The sequence below is a fragment of the Cinclus cinclus genome, chromosome 3 (assembly GCF_963662255.1).
Source record: "Cinclus cinclus chromosome 3, bCinCin1.1, whole genome shotgun sequence".
Lineage (NCBI taxonomy): Eukaryota > Metazoa > Chordata > Aves > Passeriformes > Cinclidae > Cinclus > Cinclus cinclus.
The window spans coordinates 35,246,781-35,263,250 of NC_085048.1; the positions used below are offsets into that span (position 1 = coordinate 35,246,781).

Here is a 16,470-nt window from a genome sequence, read left to right on the forward strand (position 1 = left end):
GAACCCTTGGGCTAAGCTCATAAATTCCTCTAATTCTGTTCCAACCCTTGTTTTCTTTGAGGCTGTTAGGAGTTTTCTAGATACTTTCTTCTTATCTTACTCCTCCTGATGGAAGACAGTTCCTCCTACACTGACATATTGATAGAGCATTTCCTTAGAGTTTGAATTGCCCTTGGGCAATTTGGGCAAGATTACCTGCAGTTGTTTCTGCTGCTACACAGAGAATTTTCTTCATATTGCTTCTGGTGTATCTGTGATAGCTTTCCTACTGAGTTTTGGGTCATTGTCCTTTTATCCCACTGTTGGCAAACATGGAGCTGGTGGTTCTTACATGTAAAATAGTGGGATAATTTAGGTTGGAAGGAGCCTTAGAAAGTCTCTATTCTGAACTCCTCAAAGCAGCATCATCTGTGAGGTCAGACCAAGTAGGTGACGCTTTAGCTAGTCAGGATTTCATTTCTTGCATGTTTTCAAGACCTTACATGTTTTCTAGCAAACCTGATCTGTGGCAGAGTGTGTGGGAAGCATCTGGCTTGCTGGTTTGGGCTTTTATTCTAGGGGTTCTGCTGGTGTGCTAAGGGAGCCTAGCAGGACATTCTCCAAAGGTTTTGCCAGGTCCATGCTGCCTGGTGATTTGTTGGCAGGCCCTGTGCTTGTGCTGGTGTTTTCCTGGTTCTCTGGTATCTGCCTGAGGTGTTCAGATGAGGATTTGCCCTCCAAGGCGCTTTGTTGTAGAGCACTCTTGGCCTTTGTTTGTCCATCATAAACTGTGCTGTGGCTGTGGCAGCACCATCTGTCATCGGGTGATGACATCCTTTCATGCTTCTCACAACTGAAAAGCTGACAAAAGTGTGGCAGGAACTGCCCTTTGTTTTTGGAAGGTGAATTTTGGACTTTTTATTTCAGTGTTGCAATGTATCCCAGTTTTGACCCCTGCTGTCAGAAGTGGTCTTGCAAATTTCTTATGCTAAATCTCATCAAGGGCTTACAGAAGCATTATTTTCCTGTGAAGCGAGAATTCATTCTACCAAGATCTGGGCTAGAAACAAAAGGCAAAGTGCAGGGCTAAAATACAGTAATTTTTGCTCTAATATGAAGATAATGGTTTTCAGACCACACAACAAGTAATCATGATGAAACCTGGTGTTGTGGCAGTAACTGAACTTCCAGTTCCCATGACTTTTCCAGAGTGAGAATGCCATGTAAATAAGTGACTTGGTCACTTGAGATGCAGAGCAGCCTGGTGAGTTTTCTGGAACATTGTCGAAACAATGTAACAAAGTTGTTTTGACAGGAAAAGACAGATGTATTTTAAGAAAGCTAGGTAAATGTGTAATGCTATGGCAGACTGAATTCCATTGTCACAAGTGCACAATGGAATAAATAATATATACTGTAATCACACAGAGTAAGAATTGAGGTACTTTTTAGGTCAGCTTAGCAAAAACAGTAGTGATCGCAGGAAGTTTAGGATTTGGTGGAAACTGAAACAGAAGCTCAGAGGATTTTTAAAGGATCTGTGGTAATACAGTTGTTACAATGGTGTTATAATGCTGATGGTGTAAATTCTTTCAAAAATGTCATGTTACAATTTGTCCTGAGTTGCACAGAATTTATCTGGTGGGAGTTCAGAGCTGCATAGTCAACATCAGAAAGGCCAGAAAAATATTCTTCAGTAAGTGGATGATGGAAAGACTAAAATTACTTTGTGTACAGTTTTATCAGTTGTTTAGGAGACCAACAGAAGTCCTTCTGTATTATGGAAATGGAGTTCAGGCTATTGAGCAGGCATCATGTCCAATCTCCTGGAGTTGTGACCATCACTCTTGGATAGTGGCCTCTTCTAGACATGGCCTTTGCCACTTTGCTTAAAATCAAGCTCACAGCTATGTGTGTCACATTTCCTTGCTAATAAATCTAGATGATGATTTCGTTTGGAGCAAGGGTTTAATCTTGTTTCTAACATATGCTTTCTAGAGTACATACATTGATATCCTGAACTTCAGAGTACAGTAAGGTTTTTTGTCTGTTTTAGAAGAAGGCATATTTTAATTTAGGGACAGATTTTCAAAGGCACACAGATTAAACAAGAAGGAAATACAAAATGCTGCTGTGACATATATTTGCCTTTGAAAGTTTTATCTGCCCCCTGCTTTCTCTCACCTTTTCATATGTTCCTGCTTATACAAATTGTTGTGTGAAAATCATCCTGAAGGTCAGAAGGCAGTGTAGCAAACATGTGGTTTAGTATTTTTTCCTTTAAAACATATTTAACGATTTCCTTTATTACTGCTTTTACTTTTTTCATCCCAAATTAGATTTGGAAGAGCAGGATACTCGCTTTCATTTAGAGCTCTCAGAAGAATGTTTACAGGTGTTTTGTAAGGTGAGAAGGAAGAATAGGAATTTCCACGAACATTGTTCTGGAAACTAATTATATTGGTTTTTTCTGCCTATGTTACTGAGGCTTTGTCAGTATGTTATTTTTTTCTCCTCCTTTAAAACCCGTAGTGTGACAACATGGTTAAGCTCACTTGCTTTTCAAATTATTATTGAGACACTTGACCAGAAGTTCCAAGGTGGGAAATGTCTCTGTCATATAATGACTAAGTTAGTGTGGTTTATAGATCACAGGAAAATTTAAAATCCTGGAGTTTTAAGGGTTAAAGATTATACAGGAAAGGACTAGAAAAAGGAAGATGCAGTGGTGTTTTCACATTTTTATAGATGAGTTTTGTCTGTGTATGTTTGCAGCAAATACAGGAAGACTTGAATAAGCAGTTGCTTGAGAATCTGATGAGTTTTTTGAGCCGGTCTCATTCTGACTTTCAAGAGAAGACAACAGAATGGACTTGCAGGATGAAGTTCAGAGAAATCCCTACTGCAGCTCTTGTCTTAGGTAATTTTTTAAAGATATTTTTTGTAATGTACATCTGATTAAAGCTCACAGGCACATCAAAGAAACTTACTGAGTTCCAGCAGTTACTGTGAGCAATATCAGCTTCAAACATGTCAACAGAAGAGATTGGGCAGGGAGAAGGAAGTCAGATAAAACCTCCTTCCTCTTTTGTCTATGTTGCTTAATAGTCCAGTAAGTCAGCAACTCCCTTGCAGGTCTCTCTTAAGCAGCTGGTAGTGATTTGAGGTTTTTTTTTGTTCCAGGCACTGGAGATAACTTTGATTACATCCCTGTTTCTGCCCCCAGCATGCTTGATGGTTTCTACAACTTAACCATGATGCAGCTTCTGTATTTCTGATATGTCTTTTTACATATAGGAAAGCAGTATCTTTATCTTGGGAAAAGAGAAGAGAGTGAAGAAAATAGCTGGAGATGAAGTTAGTGAAGTTCTGTAGTCTTTTTTTTTTTCTTCCCTTCTCTTTTTCAGAGGTTTGTACCTATAAATCTTAGACATGATTCAAGGCAAGTTGATTATGTTTTCAGTGGATTGTTTAAGAAAAATTAAAATTGGACCTGTGCTTCAAACTTACCATGTAGGCACTAACAAAGAGTGGAAGGTACTCTATGTATCTTCTGTTTTTTTGTCTACTGTTCAATCACTGTGCTCACGAATCATGGGAAAAATGCTCTTAAAATTTTGTCCTTATTTTTTTTTTCTCTAGGTGTAAATGTTACAGATCATGACTTGACTTTCAGAGGTCTCTCTGATGTCCTTCAGGATAATATTACTCCTTATGTAGCCTTGCTGGAAGCCAAAGATTGCCCAGGTAAATACTGCAGTAGTATAGCTGCTTCTTTTTAATAAGATATCAATTAACTGGGAATTCTAGCTTTTGCCCTTTTATGTAAGAGTAATGGACAGAGGGATCTTGAAGACTTTCTGAAGATTTGCTCAAACCTATGTCACCAGAGCAGTAATGCCTACTCTGTTTTGAGAGGTATCCAGTTCAGTTTAAAACTGAAGTGAAGATTGAGAGGCTGCATAGCTGTAACATAACAGTTAAGGACATGCTGCTTAGTACATTGCATGTTGATGTTGTAGGTTTGTTTTCTTGTTGTTTAATTGGACAATTGTTTAGCAGATGTATGCATTCCAGTTTTTAAATGCTTACAGTCACATTATTTAATAAGAGATTGGGTAGAATAAAATTGTCACACACTCCATGCTCCTTTTTTATTTTTTAAGTAAAAAGATTAAAATCACATATGGCAGCGTACTCAGTTCTGTGGAACAGCTGCCTTATTTATGTCTAGGTCACTCTTAAAAGCAAAATGGCTGAGCTTGGGTAGAGATGGAAGACAAACATCCTAACCTCAGTTGTTGCCATCTGGGCAGATTGCATGAACAGCAATTAATGCATATCGTTAATGCTTTCAGGAGCATGAGATGTGCATTCTGGAGAGAGAAGGAGAATGATTGGAAATGTGGAAAATAATGAGTAATAACTTTTGGGGTAGTTTTTTATAGTGGGAGATGGAGAAGTGTTGCCAGATAACCAAATGTCATTACCATGTTTCTAAAAATGTTTTGTGAAGGCATAAAAAATCTGATGCAGAAGCTGATGGGGCAGCTGATGAACTGTGATATAGATGTGGACTCACTGGAAGATGAGGACTGTGTGCAGGTTTCACAGAATAGAATACGTTGTTCAATGTCTTCTCTTACCAGCTGGTATGAGAGTGTAAAAAAGGTATGTTGTTGGCATTTTTTTATCCCCAGTTTATGAAAACACCTGACCTTTAGATGTGCTTAAAACAGAAATTTAATAACTCAGCTTTCTGTGAGAAAATGCCAAAGGCTAGATTTTAACATAATACAAAAAAATAATGTGATATTGAGGTGATTTGAATATAATGTGTGACACATAGAACAAATGCGGAGTTAGGTACTGATGATGTATGAATGTCAGAATTCTGAAACACAAGCAAGAAGTACTATTTTATCATATGTTTCATTGGGAGCTGGGAGCTTAAAATGTGCTATCAGCTTCATGCCAGATGCTTTTCTCCCAGGAATGCTGAGATATTTTGTTTATTAAAACAAAACTTTACAGAAGAACAGCCATCCAGGGCAAAGGTACTGTATTAGTGCTCATGAGCATGATGTCATCCGCAGCCCACATTACATTGGCAAGCAGTAAGGAAATAACTTTCAAAATGTTTTTGTATCTTTGTGTTTGCTAAAGCTATCGAAGTTTTAAGTTTTTGTTTCTGTCATGAATACAAGTTACAGCTGATTTTCTGATTACTTCATCAAGGCAGTGTGATAAACCAAAGTGTACTGAGTGCATGCTCTTTTTATTACTGGGTAAAGATACAGAAAGTAAGCAATGTCTGTGTACACAATTCAAATCTTCTCCCTCGTTCCCAACAGAACTCCACCAGTTCTGTCTCTCACAGCTGTTCTTGCAGGTGTTGGACTGTTTGTTTAAAAAGTCTGTTTATTCTTTGTACTTCATGCTGCTCCAAACAGAAGGAAGAAAAATGGCAGTTCTAGGTGCTAATAATAAATACAGCTGACAAAAAGTCAGTCATGTCACTTGGGAGTGTTACAGTATCATAGATGTGATTTAGTCTTTTTTATTTTGCTGGTTTCTGTGTATTAACGTTTAAATAATGGCTTTAAAGAAAAGAGATTCTGAAACTCCAAGCAAAAAAAGAAATTCCTCCTCTAGACACTGGCAGTCTCCTCCAATTGTAGTCATATTTAAAGACATGGAAAGTTTCACCACAAAAGTTCTTCAAGACTTCATAGTCATCAGCAGGTAATGTGACTTGAACTTTAGTTCTTCCACTCTTTTACCCATTTTCTATTTGCAGCTGTTTTGAAATGTAACAGTGAGACCAGTGAAGCGTTGGAATCAAATATCGGTGCAGCTTCTTTGCAGCAGCAATTGAGCAAAAAAAGTACTTGCTAGCTTTTAGGGGTAAATGATGCTAAAGCTAAACTTGAGACTGTGAATCAGAATGCCTAAGGGCCAGTTGGGATAAGAGGTGGCTGATTTAATTCTTCACATAGTAGGACTTACTGGTACTAGTTGTTGCAGAACTTTTTGAATGTGAAACTGAATTTTTAAGCTGTCTAGGTATTTTAAAATTGTTTGCAGAGTGTATTTTTGTGTGACTACTGATGTAATGCAGCTGCTTAAAGGTCACTAGCTCACTAACGGGGTGAATATAAAACTTCTCCAGCTGGCCAGGATCTGTAATCAGCAGCTGACTACTTCAGGTACTCCTGTACTTCTGTTCTTCTCTAGGGACTGTCTTCCTTAATGTGATCTCAGGCATGCTAATCAAAAGTTCATGCTGCTCTGCAGAAAGAGCATCTTGCACTTAAGTCCCCAGGCAGGAGCTACAGCTGGGGCTGTTAGAATTGGGGCTGCAGTGTGTGCACCTGTAAGCAAGGCCTAGGCAGTTCACTTTCTGTGCCACCAGCAAGAAATTGTATGGCTTGTGTTATTATCTTCATCTCAGTCTTAAACATGTTTAATAATAAAGGTGAAGTGGGTAAATGTGAGAGGTTCCTCTGATTTGTTAATCACAAGTTCTGATTCCTTTCTGAGATTCTCTAAGGTTATTAACAGTGGACAGTAATAATGAAGTTTATTATTTTTATGTTTGTCTTCAACAATTTCTTTTGAGGATTTAAATAAACGAAGTAATTGTGGGATAACACTTGAAATCCAAAGTTGAAGTTGGCTATGGCAAAAGCAAAGGAAAGGAATAAACTGACAATTTTCATGTAGAAGGTATTTAAGATAGCATATATTGTACCTCCTTGAAACTAGTAAAAATGGAAAATAATGATGACATGATACTGAAAGCACTGTATTTTGTATAAATTGTATACTGTCCTCAAAGAATACACATTCAGTCCTGATTTTCAGTTCTAAAGCAAATACTCAAAAATTATTTGAAGAGGAAGATTAATCTGGAGAAGTCAGAAATTTTTTTAAGTGTGATTGGAACACAGATGTTGGAGATGTTTCATATTTATTTTGAATTTATTGGTGTAAATCTTGTAAATTTTCTTAGCTGTTACCTATTTAATTTATGTTCTTATCTTTTCTCTGTGTCTTTGAAAAAATCCAGTTATAAGACTCAGTTCTCTGAGTATAACTTTTTTTGGGAACGTAGGATCAGCACAAGACTAACTGAAATTATTTTTTTTGTGCCACTTTCTGAAATTTGAATCCTAAAATGGAATTTCATTTTCTTATCTCCTTTAGGGCTTTAAATAGCATCCTTTCTTTTTAATTTTCTCTCTTCAGTTCGTCTTTTGGTTTACTGGCAGCAAATCTCTTAATTTATCTTTTCTGCATTTAAACTCTGTGCTGTAGTAGGAACATAATGCATTTGTTACACAAGCTTCTATAATTTAACTATTGCCTTTTTTTTCCCTTCCCCCATTATCCAGTCAGCATATCCATGAATTACCTCTAGTGCTGATTTTTGGAATCGCTACATCACCAATGATTATCCACAGACTACTTCCTCACTCAGTTTCCTCTCTGCTGTGCATAGAGCTTTTCCAGTCCCTTTCCTGTAAGGAGCACCTGTCTACTCTAATTGACAAGGTAACTCCCTTGCTAAATAGAACTGAGGAGAGAGTGTGTGTGTGTGTGTGTTGAAGCATAGTTTACATGTGCGGCCTTTAAATGCAGGTTTGTCTGAAGGTTTTGGAAAGGACTGTGTTTCTGAGAGCTGTGGATTTCAGATATTTCTACTTGGGCAGCTGCAGAGTATTGCAATACTGAGAGTTCCCTTCTCATACTGAGACACACACACACACACACACCTGCTTTCATCTTTCATTTGCATTGCCTTGTGCAATTACACTTTGACATTCACGCTTCTTCATTAAAGTCAAGCTGTGATTTCAGTTTTACTGTGTTCCAGAAAAAGATAGCTTTGAAACTTAGCTAAAATTCTGAAAAATAAACTTCAGCCTGAGTTTGCCACCAGTCAGACATTAGCTGAGTTATCCATATATTCAAGCCATACAAATGTTGTGCCTGTGGATTCCTGGTAGATTTCCACAGGATTTCCAAAGTCTGTTAGACATGCTGAAAGTAGTGGTATCATTGTTTATTAACAGCAGTCTTGGTCCTACTTGTAATTTTACAAAAATAGCATTAAGCAAAATTAACTTAAGATGTTGTATTAGTGGAACAGACTTATGAAAATGTGGTAAAATGAAACAAAAGTCTATCTTTGCATGGATATTTTAGTAGAAATACTGTTTCTAGAAGCTGGCAGTGTATTTAGTATCTCATTTAGTTGAATGCTAACACATACTAAGAGTTGTATCAAGTTGTAGATATAAGTTTTACTGATTTGAATTCAGGAGAATATTTCTGCTATGGCTACTTTTTATCTCCCTTTTAGCTGCTTCTGACCTCCCGGTTTCCCTTTAAACTTGGAGAAAAAGTTCTGCAGGTTCTCATCAACATATTCCTGTACCATGACTTTTCTGTCCAGAATTTTATCAAAGGATTTCAGGTAGGCAGTGATAACAAGAATTCAAATTATGGTTGTGAAAACAAAGGGTAATTACTAGGCATTGAAAGATTTCTTAGGTCCTAGTGTTGCTAAATTGCATGAAAAAAATATCCTTTGGCAACAGTTTGCATCTGTGAACAGGTGGATACTTTAAAATCTATTGATAAGGGTTTAAGAGCAGACTTGTAGGACCTGTATGAAGAAGCAAATAAAAGCTTACTGTGCCACAGAACCCACAATGTTTTAAGGTTACATTTAAAAGGGTGACCTGGCTGAGTGGGCAGAAAGAACTGAATTTTGCTATAGATGAAGTTGTAGCTTTCTAGCACCCCTGGCAGAGCTCCCCAGTTCTGACCATGTGTAGGGGCTCCTTGGATTCTGGTTTGTTTTGGTGTGAGTTAGCTACAGCAGTGTCTCTTTCTGACTTGAACTCCTCTGGCACAATTTCTGGATGCACACTTCCTGCCTTTTCAGGGAAATAGGAGCTGCAGTGTAATTTACTTAGTGCCTCAGAGGAGGTAATACTTGTGCTCCAAGCAGCTGGGAAGCAATGTGGGAGTTACATTTACCCTCTCTCAGCTGACAAAGTGGGAGAGCTCAGGGGGTTTTCATAAAGAGTCTCTACAGAGCATGATAGTTTTTATTGTCTTATATAGTTCCTCATATCTAGATGTATTTCTCTGTCTAGGTCTCCTTGTAGCTTTTGTGGATTGCAGACGAGAGTTCCATGAAAAATTTGTAGCCCCTGTCATCTGTTTAAATGCAGGATTGTGAAATAGTTTCTTTCTCGCCTAGTTCTATGTGTGAACCTGCTAGTAAAATATGCCTTTTTAATGTCATATACTTATAGAATTTCTCTGATTTTTTGATATACAAGATTCAGTTATTACATGTGGCCAGGAGAAGTATCCTGGCCATTGTATTTCTTCCTGAAAACAGACCCTTGTGGGCTTTCATAGGTTTCAGCTCCTCTTATTTGAAAGTCATCAAAATTCAGTACTTCTCCGTTGGCCTGACATGCAAATACAAGTTTTAGACCTGACAGTGTATGGCTGTGTCCTTGTGTGTTAAAAGTATTCAAGGATGAAGCAATTTCAGATCAGATTTTTGAAATGATAAATACAAGAGATCACCATTATGTCATTATATCAAGGTGTGGTGTTACATAAGAGGGGGAAAAAGTTGAGGTACTGAAAATGAATAGCATAATAATGTGACTGTTTACAATTGTATAATCATGTCATGTAGTGACCTAGGGAATATTTATTAATTGTAATTAATGTTTTTTAAAGGAGTACCATTACTGTCATTGTAGTATGATATGTAGTAGCAATGTAGTAGTAAGAAAGCATTGAAAGGTAGATACAGCAGGAGGATTTAATTTTATTAACATCCCTAGTTCTTGGTTTGTTTTTCAGCTCTGTATTGTGGAGCACTTCTATTCCCAGCCCCTCAGTGTACTGTGTTGCCAAGTGGCAGATATTAAGAAGAGAGCTTATTCTTTATCCCATGATCAGTGTGAGAACGTTCGGAGACTGTCCTCTTTTAGAAGGTAAAGGTGGAAATATTTTTTGGACAATCATGTATTGAGTTGGCTTTAAAAAAGATTAAAAGAATCTGAAAATCTAGTTCTGTGAACGCTGTAGCTCATTTGTGCACATTTCTATAGCAAAGGTAAATTGATCAAACAGAGGACATTTCTAAATAATTTCAGGAAGCCTTAATGTTCCAGCTTCTTTGATATGTAATTACTTGAATTTACTTTTTTTCTTCTCATTCTTAATACAAGTTATTCTGAAAAAAACCTGTAAATCACTTTTGAACTTGTTAAGCTGATTTGAAGCATAATCTCTAGGGTTTTGGTGTGGCCTTTCAACTTTTTGGATTTGACTGTCCTTTATGAATTTTTCCAAGTAAAGATACATATTTCTTATAGCAGCATAAGCATTTTAAATGTTTTTCACCCTAGAATCGTCCTTTGCATTAATTTTTTTTTTTTTTTTTTGCTATAAGGTATGTGGAAAAGCAAGAGTCAGGGAAACAGGTTGCCCTGCTGACAAACGACAGCTTCTTAAAGGTAAAATTTTAAGAATGCCTTTGAAGAACAGAAATAACTTGCCCAGTGTAATACTTTCTGGAGCATAATAAAATACAAGAGCAAGATGTATAGTTCTGTATAACATCTTTCATACAGAACATATACTGTGCTTTGTGACCAGTAATAAGGAATTAGGATTGGCAGGTCAGAATTCCAAATCTCTAGAGTTGCCAGGTCACCCTTTATATGAAGCTGCACAACTTTCTCATATCAACTTTTAGCTATGTCTAGAAATATAACTGCTAAAAAAGAAGGATACAAGGTTTATTTATGGCCAGGTCTTTTCATGTTTACTCAGACTGACTTTCTTGGAAGGTCAGTTAAGTGTTTGAAGAATGTGTAAGTAATCTTGGAGGTTATTTCATAAGCTCTTAATCCTTCATAGCCTCTGCATAGTTTCTGGTTGAACTCAGTAGGGCAGAGTCTGTGTCCCAAGGCACACATTCATATTAGACCTCATGCAGGATTAAAACTAATTTGTTACATGTTTATCTGAAGCTTTGCCAACTATTGAAGTCAAACTACTGCTATTGTGAGCCCTTTAGGAATTCACCAACAAAATGTTTGTTATTTTCACCATCTGAGCTGCTCTCAGTAGAAGCATTGCTGAAGGTAAAGGGTTTCTCCTGACTCTTCATTTCAAGTATTTCTAACCTGTCAGGCAAATGGTACTTGACTGGTGTGTAAAGCTTTTTCAAGTGTTATGAACAGTGGTAATGGCTGGAGGGGAAGTTAGGAGCAGGCAACATTGCAAGTACAGTTACAGTATTCAGTACGAGATGATTTTACATAATTTTATGATCCATTATCTTCATTGGCAAAAATAACAAGCTAATACTCTTCCCTTGCCCTTTATTCACACCTGCTTTGAAAGCTGAATACTCATCAGCTTAAACTTTGTATGTTTTCAACCTTACATGTTTAATAATACACCCCTTATTTCACAAGCCTCACCTTTGAACTTGGGGAAGGAAGCTGGAATTCTTATGCTTAGGTGCATATGATGCTTCTCACAGATTTTGATTGAAGCCACTTGTTCTAATCTCCACAATAGAGGTAGGACCATTACTGCCTTGCCAAGCTGGCAGAGTATTCTGCTTGGGGAAGAAAGGTCCTACTGCTTCATTAATGAGGTGCTGTTTATTGTGATGTCATGCTAATCTACAGTGTCATGCCCAGCTTTGGAGACACTTTCAAAGTGACTATAAGTAATCTTTCATATGAACTTGATGTTTCAGCACCAGGTCACTTTAGTCTTCCAGCTTAGCCCCTAAACCTGCAGTACACTTTATCAGCTTCATTTATATTCCATGTTGTTACCACGTTTTTTAATAACTATGGGAAGAGTTTCACCTATTTAAAATAATCAGTTTTAAAAGCAATTTTACATCGTAATTATTAACAAATCTGCCTGAAAGGTTTCATGGCACATTTAAATTGAAACTATGTAAAGGTGGCAATTTATGTCTTCTGTTTCTGTTCAGGAAAAAGTATTACTTAGTCTTCTAATGACATTTTCAAACTCTTCTAAAATGAATTTTGCCTTTCACTTCATTATTTGGCAAAATACATTACTATTTACTTCTATTAACTGTATCTTGAGCTAGGACCAAGAAAGAAAATACAGATGTGTTAATGCTTGAAGTTTGGGGAAATAAGGGTGATGAAGCAGCATTAGAGAGAACTTGTTTTCTTTTCTTAGCTTATTTTGTGGTGGGGATAATTTTGTTGGTGGGGATAATTTTGTTTCTTAATGGTCCTACTTAAAATGCAAACTCAAGAATGTCTACCTAAGATTTTAGAGGTTGCCTTAACAGTTGTTATATCAGTGACTCTTAGATTTTCATATATAAAATGCTTATGGGGAGAAAGATTGTTAATGTTTTTAATAATTTAAAACTTCCTTTAACATCAGAAAACTCTCTGTAGCACTGTCTTTGTTACTTTCAGTCTTTGCAGTATGATGCCTTTTCTTTCCATACATCTGTACTTCCTCATATTGCCTGTAGACAAATTTTTGCTTTTTTGATACCCTTTGTTTCAGTTTAACTCTAGAAAATGTCAGTGGTTTATTTTGTTTTTCTCTTTCCATTTGGAATAGTTTGCTCAGAGTTAGGCAAAAGGGCAGTAAAATATTTAGAGGGCCCTGTAGTTTTTTCTCTTTATTTTTGACTGAAGACAGAGAAGATCTTTTGATTCACAGACTTAAATATAATGACCACAAAGATTAAATGACTCTAGTACAGTTACCAGACTTTTTGAGTGTGTCTTTCCAGAAGATTAATATGTGCTTCCATGGCATGCCAGTGATAACGTGGTGCCACCCAGAAAATTCAGCAGCAATAGTCAATATTTTTTTTCTTTAATGTGATTTTTTTTTCTGTGGTTCTCACTGCAGAGTAACGTATTCTCACAGATGAATAAGCCAAAGTCAAATTAAAAACACATAGAAACAGCAACTGAATTTTGTTTTCTGTGAACTGGTCTTTTTATGTACATATAACTAATAAAAACAACAGCCACCTGCAATATAAGAAATCAATTTTTAAATTGATGTAAATCAATTTAAAAAATTGCATTTGTACTATAAAAATGTAAGTTTTTGATTAAAAGTTGCTATGTAACTTCTCATTGCCTGCTAAAGGAATAGTGTATACTCTCATTGTTGTGAGATGACATTTCAAGTCTAAAGGCCTTTACATAGCTGAAAATGGTAGAATAATAATGCTAGTCAATAGCAAATCTCTACTGAGCTGAAGGAAGAAAGTAAAGGTAGCAATATGCAAGGAGAACTCAGTAAACTGTTGAAATACAGCTCATTTGCTTAGTGTTCTCAATTTAAGATTGGTGATTTAAATCATATCACACTACAGTATCAAAACTTCAGAGTAATTTTAAGTGCTTTAAGGGAGTTTTAAATGGATGTCAGAATTACTTTTAAAATTATTCTATCACTGTAGGAAGAAACAGAGAAGTTGCTGGAGGACTTACATGTTTACCATGAAAATTATGTTTCAATTCTGAGGTGTCTTCATGTTTTCACATCTTCTCTTCCGAAGTATCCTTTGGGCAAGCAGGTGATGTACTGTTATATGTGGATTTTGTTGGGTTTTTGTTATTGTGGTTTTGGTTTTTTTTTTATTTTTTGCCTCAAAGTATGACATCTAAATACTCTTTATTTACTGATGTGCTGAAAATGGAGAGAGATGCTTTTTTGCTATGGGTGGAAGATGAGAGTAATACGGTTTCTTCCTGGCATGGATGATACCTTATCAGTCAACAGGAAGGAGTTTCCAGGAGGAAGCAGGTGCACAGATCAGCAAAATAATGCACACATTGACTTTCCCACATCTGAGATTATCTGTATGCATTACAGACAGTGTACACTCTTCTGCCACCTATTAGATCACTAAAATTCAGATGAAGAGACTGAGTTTTTAGCAGCCCTCTGTACAGAAAAAAAGCAATAGTAGGAGGAACAGTGATAATCTCTTTTAATAGTCCTGTTGCTGTGATGTCATTTAATCCACCTTCTCATGCTAAGTGATTTCTCCAAGCAGAAGAGCAATTATATTCTGTGCACGTGCACTTGTCTCTCAGTTCTCAATGTATTATATAGTGTTACTGGAATCTGTCACTGACTACAAAAGCATCATGAACTGTCCCACTGTTTGAGAATAAAAGAATGTTTCAGCTGGGGCATTTGATTGGAGTTCCTTTCTGTTCACTGCAGTTATTGTCACCTGAATGCTAGTTGTTTGGAACCTGGTGCAGAGCAACAGTCACCAGCAGAAGCTTACTTCTGGAAGATATTAAGTGCTCTCATTCCTTTTGCAATCATTCTGCATCTTTGGAAAACAGGCTCTAAGGGAGTTGCATATTGCTTTGAATAGCTTGTTGTAAGATTTCCACATTACTTTGTAAAACACTTTATCCTTTCTTCACCTTCTGCCTAATAGATCAGGGAGTTGCACTGTGCGTGTTTGGAAAACCGAGTGTGGGAGACAGAGGAGTATGAGTCATCTCTTCAACTAGCAAGGTAATTTTTTTCCCATTTTGTTTTAATATTGCCTTACACATGGAAAATACCAGTCATCAGTTATCCTGGAACTTAAAGCTGAGGATATTACCTGTTCACAGCTAGTTTTGGGGGTGTTTGCAAGTGTAATTGGCTGCTGTTTTCGGTTCGTTTTCTACTGATTTCTGTGAAATTCAGCCAGGTTCTAATATCTCATATGCCCTGAGTAATTTTGCTGAAACCACTGAGATTACTTTGTGTGAATGAGAATGAGTTGGGTTTTGTTTTTAAAAGTATGATTGTGGTAGATATTATCAATCAAATTATTAGTCTTAATTGTCTTAAATTTTAATCTGTTGTGAAAATTAGAATGTGTTCCAAATGAATAGTTGCTGAGGTCTTTCTTTTTTATTTTACTGCTTTTTTTTCTCTTCCTAATTTGCCTTAACAGTTTTTACAAGGACTGAGTTAGTTTTTTCTGATACTGCGAGTGTAGGACTTCAGGAGAGCCTGTACTTGTGCTGTCTGCCAGTGTTTAAAATGCCAAAGTAGTCAAAACCAGTTTTCTTGATAGAAAACTTTTCAATTGCAGTGTTGCAGCTACACACTTCTAAGTGTGCTTTAAACAGACACATAGCAGTGTCTGTCTCCTGATAGTTGGACTTGTTCAAAGGATTCCCTCAGCTTTGTCACTCAAGGAGCCAGTGCAACCCTGCAAATGTAACTGCCTCTTCCAGACCCCCTGAGCTGCTCAGGTTTGATGTGTCTGGCAGTAAAACTGCACAGAAAAAGCCTATCAGTGGTGGATGGAGTGTAGCTTTCTGGGCTGATACACAACCAAGGGAACACACTCTTCAAACTGTACCTTTGCCATACTGAGTGGTACTTGCACACAGCCACTCTTCTGTGTTCTTTACCCTCATCCCTTTGAAGTTATTACATGCTTGAGTTGTCATTTCTGGAGTCTTTCCTTTGTGTTTTTTCTCTGACTCTCCCGAATCTTCACAACACTCAGTCACCTCTCAGCTCTTACCCACAAATGTGTTCTTCTGCTTTCCTCTACTGTCTGTCTGTAATCTCTTAATAACTCCAGGCCATTTTTCCCTCTCCTTTTTCTTCTCCTCTGTTTAATTTTCTTTCATCCTCTCTGAATTCATCTGTCTCTTCTCCTGTCTCAAAGTTGAATGCTGCCATCAGATTCTGGCTTGCTCCCCTTTTATTCTTATCTGTTCATCTCCCTCCTGTTGTTCTTCTGGTCCTGGCTCTCACTGTGGGAGCCTCTGATAGAAATACAGTGATCATGGTCACTGCTTTCATAGATGATGATTCTATGATTTATTTTTTTTTAATCCAGAAATTCTGTCATTTTCTTAACAAAATTTGTCCAACACAACTTCAAGTACTTGGAATTCTAGCTGTGATTATAACTTTTTCAGCTTTTAACTTCTGTTTGCCTTTTTACAAATAATTCCTCATCTCTGCTTTTTTTTATATGGAATGTTGCTGTTATCTTTTAGAAGAAAATTATAAAATGTGGTCTTTCCCGTTCTACTCACAATCTGTTTTTTTTCCCTTTTGCTCATGTTTATGTTACTCGCTATTCCTTAATATCTCTGCCTTCCTAGGGACACATCACATGTTGATATCCTTATGTTCACCCTTCCCCATCCCATATACCTTTCCGGTGTTTTTCTGCAATCTATCTTTTTTTCCCCTTGTATTTAGAAAGTAAAAAATAGAGAAGCTTTAGATCAGCTTATTTCTCATTTTCTAACAAAGTATCTCTTTTGCCTTTCATTAATTATGTTTGAATGTAAGGTTTTAAATTGCTGAATTGTGTTTCTTTTGTGATGGGCTTCTCTACTTCAGCCTTTCCTTGGACAGGCTTTCATC

At 36.9% G+C, this 16,470-nt stretch overlaps 1 protein-coding gene across 2 annotated transcripts in view; it reads left to right on the forward strand.

The window, feature by feature from the left end:
• Positions 1 to 16,470, forward strand: part of ORC3 (origin recognition complex subunit 3) — a 34,704-nt gene that overhangs the window by 5,050 nt on the left and 13,184 nt on the right. For both annotated transcript variants that reach the window (XM_062488661.1, XM_062488662.1), the window contains exons 4-13: positions 2,755 to 2,899; positions 3,622 to 3,726; positions 4,496 to 4,650; positions 5,588 to 5,724; positions 7,377 to 7,536; positions 8,348 to 8,461; positions 9,880 to 10,013; positions 10,475 to 10,538; positions 13,520 to 13,636; positions 14,519 to 14,598. In XM_062488661.1, coding sequence (XP_062344645.1) covers positions 2,755 to 2,899; positions 3,622 to 3,726; positions 4,496 to 4,650; positions 5,588 to 5,724; positions 7,377 to 7,536; positions 8,348 to 8,461; positions 9,880 to 10,013; positions 10,475 to 10,538; positions 13,520 to 13,636; positions 14,519 to 14,598 — 1,211 coding nt within the window. The remainder of the gene's footprint in view (positions 1 to 2,754; positions 2,900 to 3,621; positions 3,727 to 4,495; positions 4,651 to 5,587; positions 5,725 to 7,376; positions 7,537 to 8,347; positions 8,462 to 9,879; positions 10,014 to 10,474; positions 10,539 to 13,519; positions 13,637 to 14,518; positions 14,599 to 16,470) is intronic.